This window comes from Acanthisitta chloris, unplaced genomic scaffold (assembly GCF_000695815.1).
Source record: "Acanthisitta chloris isolate BGI_N310 unplaced genomic scaffold, ASM69581v1 scaffold12574, whole genome shotgun sequence".
NCBI lineage: Eukaryota > Metazoa > Chordata > Aves > Passeriformes > Acanthisittidae > Acanthisitta > Acanthisitta chloris.
In genome coordinates this window covers 50,722-56,919 of record NW_008667701.1, presented here as the reverse complement: position 1 = coordinate 56,919, position 6,198 = coordinate 50,722, and the positions used below count along the sequence as shown (strand labels likewise).

The 6,198-nt window shown below is 48.5% G+C and overlaps 1 protein-coding gene across 1 annotated transcript in view; it reads left to right on the top strand.

Annotated features, from left to right (window-relative positions):
• Positions 1–6,198, top strand: part of PAAF1 (proteasomal ATPase-associated factor 1) — a gene marked incomplete at its 5' end in the record, with an annotated part of 12,384 nt that overhangs the window by 5,512 nt on the left and 674 nt on the right. Inside the window, 5 exons of the mRNA XM_009072613.1 lie at positions 562–756; positions 1,086–1,177; positions 2,298–2,413; positions 4,864–4,946; positions 5,246–5,328. Of these exons, the coding sequence (XP_009070861.1) occupies positions 562–756; positions 1,086–1,177; positions 2,298–2,413; positions 4,864–4,946; positions 5,246–5,328 (569 nt within the window). The remainder of the gene's footprint in view (positions 1–561; positions 757–1,085; positions 1,178–2,297; positions 2,414–4,863; positions 4,947–5,245; positions 5,329–6,198) is intronic.

Below are 6,198 nucleotides of genomic sequence, written 5' to 3'. Positions count from 1 at the left end.
TAAATCTCTAACCGCCTGACTGTTCCCTGCTAAAAAAAAAGCACTCTGTAATTTTTCAGGTCTGGGTTTGACAACCCACAGTAAAATGAAGTAGGTGAGGGATGTTAGCACCTGCACTCTTTGGATGTTGCTGTAGCACCTGCACTCTTTGGATGTTGCTGTAGCTGGAGATCATGGATGCTGCTTTTGGGATTATCCAGGGATGGACTTTGGAGCATTTTAATAATGCTGTGCCCCTAATTTTCTGCCCCAATTAAAGGTTAATTTTGGAGGTAGAAATTCAGCAGCAGCTGTGCTGTCACCTCAGTCTGAGATGAGGTGTTGCTGATCATTTGATTGATAGTACCTTCCCTTTGTGCTAGCTGGTGGCTCCCACTCTGTGAGGTTCTTTGGGAGCTGCTGCCTTCCACAGGCACCTATTTCTAGCTGCACTCCATGCAGTTTGGCTGTGTGTGACTGGTGGCACTCTGGGGACAGTGGCTTGGGGCTAGTAGTTGAGTTTGGCCTGGGAAATGAGGTGCTTTAGCTGTCTGTTTGAACACAATCTTTGCTTCCATGCAGGTATTTTGGACACTGCCATTGTGGATCGGGGCAGGAATGTCCTCTCCTGCTCCAGGGATGGCACTGCCCGTCTCTGGGACTGTGGGAAATCCTCCTGTCTGGGTGTCATCGCTGACTGTGGCTCTCCCATCAACGGCATTGCTGTGGGCACTGCTGACAACTCACTCAACCTGGGGACGCCTGAGAAAGCTCTTAGTAAGGGCCTTTCCCTTAAAATTCATCATTATTTCCATGTCCCAAGCTGCTTAGGTTTGTCACCAGTAATCCTGAGCCCATGGCATGCTGCTCCATGCCCTTGTGCGACCTTGGGAAGGGAATGAGGGTCACCAGAGCAGCACTCTTCAGTCCTGAGGAGGAACTGAGCCTCATCAGACAGTTTGAGTGATTAAGACTGAGGTCTGCCTTGCTGGTGACTTAGAGTCTGGAAGAATGTTGCCACAAGCTCAGCAGAGGTGATCCAAACTGTCAGGTTTTGATCCTGTGGAGATTTATTGTGCTGGAATCACCTGTTGTCCTTTTGTCAGGTGACCGTGAGGTCGGGACAGAAGGGAAAATCCTGCTCCTGGCTCAAGAAGACAAGAAGCTTCAAGGAGTGGGACTGCAGAGCAGGCAGCCGGTAAGGATCTGAGACTGGCAGAGGTATCTGTCTGGCACAGGCAGCACCTGTGATGCTGTGGAAAATCAGCTCTGAGGGCTCAGTCCCTTTGTTTCTGTGGCTGCTGTAGCAGCTCCTCAGCTTGCAAACTGCCACTTATGTGGCTCTGCAGAGGAGTGGGATGAGGAATGAGCCAGGTTAAACCTAGCTAGGTAAGCTACCTAGTTACCCAGATAGGTAAACTGGTTAGTGTTATCCCAGCTCCATTTCGCATTGAGGTTCACCATGTGGCCCAGAAATGGACAGAACCAGGCTGGAGGTAGGGAAGGGCTGATCTGCTGCCTTAGGTCTTCACTGCAGTGTTCTTTCTGTATTCCTGGAGGAGAGCCCAAAGCCTGGTACAACAAAGGGATGATTTGTCTCTTTCCTCCTGGGCATTGTGTGAGGTAGAGTTGCTCAGGATTTAACCTGGGTTTGGGGAAGACAGTATTTAAAATGAATCAGTGGCCAGCAGATGTCATTGTGAAGCAGGAACTGTCCCATCCAGCCCAGGTGGCAAGTTCTGTTTGTTCTGGCAGGTGTTTTAAGCAGTGTGTGAAGAGGACCTCAGGTGCTCACCAGGCCATCACCCATCTCTGATCAAAGAGGGATGGAGTTGGTAGATACTGAAGATCTTTTCCGGACCATTCTGGGCAGTAGGACAGGAGCTCCTGATGATGGAGGAGACTGAACTTCTAGTGGTGTTTGTGGAGAGTAAATCGAGGTGGAACAGATGAACTCACAAAGCTACTCAGTGGGAAGGTGAAGGATTGTCTGCAAACAGCTCTGGGAGGAAGGAGTGCTCCTTGCCATCTACCATGCTGATCTGGTCTGAGGATCAGTTTGAGCTCAGTGTGTGGCACATCTTTTCTCCAAAGCAGACCCAGGAGCATTCACTGACTGTGTTGTCCCTGCTGACTTGGCAAAACTGATTCTGGAGCTCTGTGCTCATCTTGGAGCAGAGCTGAGGAGCTATTAACCTGTCTCTGGGGTTGCCAGTTGGTGCCATGACTCATGGAAGTGGCTGTACTCCTTTCTAAATGAATTATTGCTTCCTTCTCCTTGGTGTCCTGTTTGTCTGACACTGTTCCTGCATTCTCAGGTGTTCCTCTTTGTTGGATCTGATGCATTCAACTGCTGCACATTCCTCTCCAGCACCTATGTCCTAGCAGGGACTCAGGATGGGAATATCTATCAGCTGGATGTGAGAAACACAAAGTGAGTGAGTGCCTGGGGCTGCATGTCTTTCAACAACTAGTTTTTTAGTCAGAAAAGAGAGCCAGATGAAGGGTGCTGGCAGACAGTGCCACTTCTAAAGGCTGCATCCAGTCCCAGCCGTGGCATTGTGGTCTCCTGAGCCTCCTGCAGCCAGTTGTTCCTTTTAGGGAGCACTGGGGAGCTTTCTGCTGCTCATGTGGGTGATGGTCTAATGGGATGAAAGTGCCTCCTAAAAGACTCTATGCAGGTTCCTTAGTTACTGAAAAACTTTTCAGTTTGATCTGTGACCAGCCTTACCTTGCACATTATTGCTTTACACATATATATGCATTTCCAGAAGGAAATGGGAGGCCTGGCTACCCTGGATACAGAAAAGGCTGAGGTTCTTAATGACTTCTTTTCCTTAGTCTTCAACTCCAAGTGCTCCAGCCACCCTGACCAGACTGAAAAGAGTAACGGTGGAGACTGGGAGGATGAAACCCCTAAACCCACTGTAGAAGAGGATGGGGTTCGAGACCATTTCAGGAACCTGATGAGATTCATCCTCAGGTCTTGAGGGAACTGGCTGATGAAGTTGCTAAGCCACTATCTGTAATTTTCCAGAAATCCTGGCAGTCAGGTGAAGTCCCCAATGACTGGAAAAAAGGAAACATAACCCGCATTTTCAAAAAAGGGACAGTTAAGGAAATCTAGGAAACTATAGACCAGTCAGTCTCACCTCTGTGCCTGGCAGGATCATGGAGCAGATTCTCCTGGAAGCTATGCTTAGGCACATGAAAAGCAAAGAGGTGACTGGTAATAACCAACATGGCTTTACGAGGGGCAACTAATGCCTGATGAATTTGGTGGCCTGCTATGATGTAGATAGTGGCAGAGCAACTGATATAATCTACCTGGACTTATGCAAGGTGTTTGACACTATTTAATGTGTGGACCACTCAGTGAATAAAGAACTGTCTGGGCGGTCACACGCAGAGAGTTGTGGTCAGTGGCTCATTGTCCACATGGAGGCCAGTGAGGAGTGGTGTCCCTAAGGGGTCAGTGCTGGGGCAGATACTGCTCAATATCTTTGTCAGTGACCTGGACAGTGGATTGAGTGCACCCTCAGCAAGTTCACTGAGGACACCAAGATGTGTGGGGCAGTCACAGCTGGAGGGAAGGGGTGAGCCATCCAGAGGGACCTCGACAGGATTGAGAGGTGGAACAATGCAAACCTCATGAAGTGCAACAAAATGAAGTGCAAGGTCCTACATCTGGGTCATGGCAATCCCAGGCACAGCTACAGGTTGGGCGGGGAAGTAATTGAGGCCAGCAGAGAGGAGAAAGACTTAGGCGAGACAGTGGATGAGAAACTCACCGTGAGCCGGCAGTGTGTGCTGGCAGCCCAGAAAAGCAATCAAATCCTGGGCTGCATCCAAAGGAGTGTGGGCAGCAGGTGAAAAGAGGTGATTCTTCCCCTCTACTCTGCTCTCATAAGACCCCACCTGGAATACTGCATGCAGTTCTGGTGTTCTCAACATATGAAGGACATGGAACTGTTTGAACAAGTCCAGAGGAGAGCCGTGGAGTTGATAAGAGGACTGGAGCATCTCCCCTATGAAGACAGGCTGAGGAAGTTGGGACTGTTCAGCTTGGAAAGAGAAGACTTTGTGGAGACTTCATAGCAACTTTTCAGTATCTGAAAGGCCTACAAGGGAGCCAGAGAGGGACTCTTTGCTAGGAACTGCAATGATAGGACAAGGGGTAGTGGATTCAAACTGAAGGAAGGGAAGTTTAGGTTAGATATTAGAAGAAAGTTTTCGGCTATAAAGGTGGTGAGACACTGGCACAGGTTGCCCAGGGACATGGTGGCTGCCCCAACCCTGGTGGTGTTCAAGACCAGGCTGAATGAGGCCTTGAGCAACCTGATCTAGTGAGGAGGTGTCCCTGCCCAGGGCAGGGAGGGTTGGGACTAGATGATCTGTAAGGTCCATTCTAACCCTTAAATTCTATGATTCTATGGTATATGTATCTCAAAATAGAGTCATACAGATATTTATGTATTATATCATCTATGTACATATATACGTAGGTACATTTAGCAGAAAACTTCTTCACAGCAGCAATCTACTCCTCTCCAAAAGCACAGCCTCTTCCTTTCTTTCACCTGTCTTTATAGGATCCTGACATTGACCCTGGTCCTCCAGTGTTAGGGCTGGAACTGAGCTATGGAATTTCACTGGTGTTCCCTCCTAGCTAACTTGTTATCCTAGAAGAGAAGCATAAAATGGTTTGCGTTGGGAGAGACTGTAAAAAGCTCATTCCACCCCCTGGCATGGTCAGGGACACCTTCCACTAGCCCAGCTTGCTCCAAGCCCCATCCAACCTGACTTTGAACACTGCCAGGGATGGGGCAGCCACAGCTGCTCTGGGCAATAATACTCATCCCTTGTTTCTACTCCTTTTCCTAGTGCTCCAATCCAGGTCATCCACCGATCAGGAGCACCAGTGCTTTGCCTGCTCCCATACAGAGATGGATTTATTGCTAGCCAAGGTAACTCCAGTGCTGTGTTGTGCCAGTAGGAATTGTATAATCAGATTGAAGAGTTTTATGCTTTTTAGGTATTGTCTTCTTGGCTCTTTGCCTTGTGATTTCTACCACCAACCTCCCCTGTGTCCCTCCAAAATGGACTCCAAGGTGCTTCTCACCTGTTGGAGCCTTTTCCCACCCTCACAGCATGTTCTGCACTCCCCTGGGGGCTTCACAGGTGTTTCTGATGGGATTTCTGTTTGTAATTAAGAGTGTGGCTTACTCCATTAATTGGCTGATGTCCCTTCCTTCTGCCCATGGAGGTGATGGCACCTGCTTCATCGTTCAGCAAGACCTTGATTATGTCCTGGATCTCACCGAGGCTGACTGTGACCCTGTGTACAAGGTAAGGAACATGCTGTATTCCCAAGGAGAAGGGGGGAAAAGTAGGAAAAGCTGATGCCAGGCAGCAGGCAGCTGCCTTTATCTCAGGTTTTGGCAGCCCACGCTGTAGCTTCCTTCACACAGTTGACTTTTAAGCTTATCTTTTTGGGTTTTCTACCTGAATAATCTTAATATTTTGCATAAAGAAATCCTCTGTGGTATCCACTGGCTTTATCTCTGTTGTGCAGGAGCAAAACTGAACAGTGGAGTTGGAATAGCTCTGGTAGAGCTATGTTTCTATAAAAAGTGTTAATTCATGGTGCTGGGAAGATCCTTAGGGTAAAATCAGCAGTGCTGCATGACTTCTCTTGTTCCTTGGGGACTTGGGACACAAATGTCCTCCCATTTTGCAGAGATCAGGTAGTGTGTCCTGGGTTCCCAACTTGGAAACGAGTCCTTGTTTTTAACCTGTCCCAGCTCCACAATCCAATTCTCTGTCTCCTAGCCAACACTTCCCCCCCCTTTGATTAATGCTCAGGGAGGCTAAGATTGGACCTGCACAGCTCATTGGCATGAGCAAATCTGGAGAAAAGTGTGGAAAATGTAATTTTTCCCTTTTGGATCCGATAGAACCACAGAATCACAGAATAATCAGAGTTGGAAGGGACCCACAAGGATCATCCAGTCCAACTCTAGGCCCTGCACAACCCCAACAAGCCCACCATGTGCCTTGTCCAAATGCTCCTTGAGCACTGTCAGGCTTGATGATCACTGCACGGCACCAGGGAGCTGTTCCAGTGCCCAAACACCCTCTGGGGTGTGCTGGTTTGGGTTGAATGTGAGTCAACTTACTTCATAGTGCCTAGAGTGGCTAAAAAATGGGTCTCTTTTT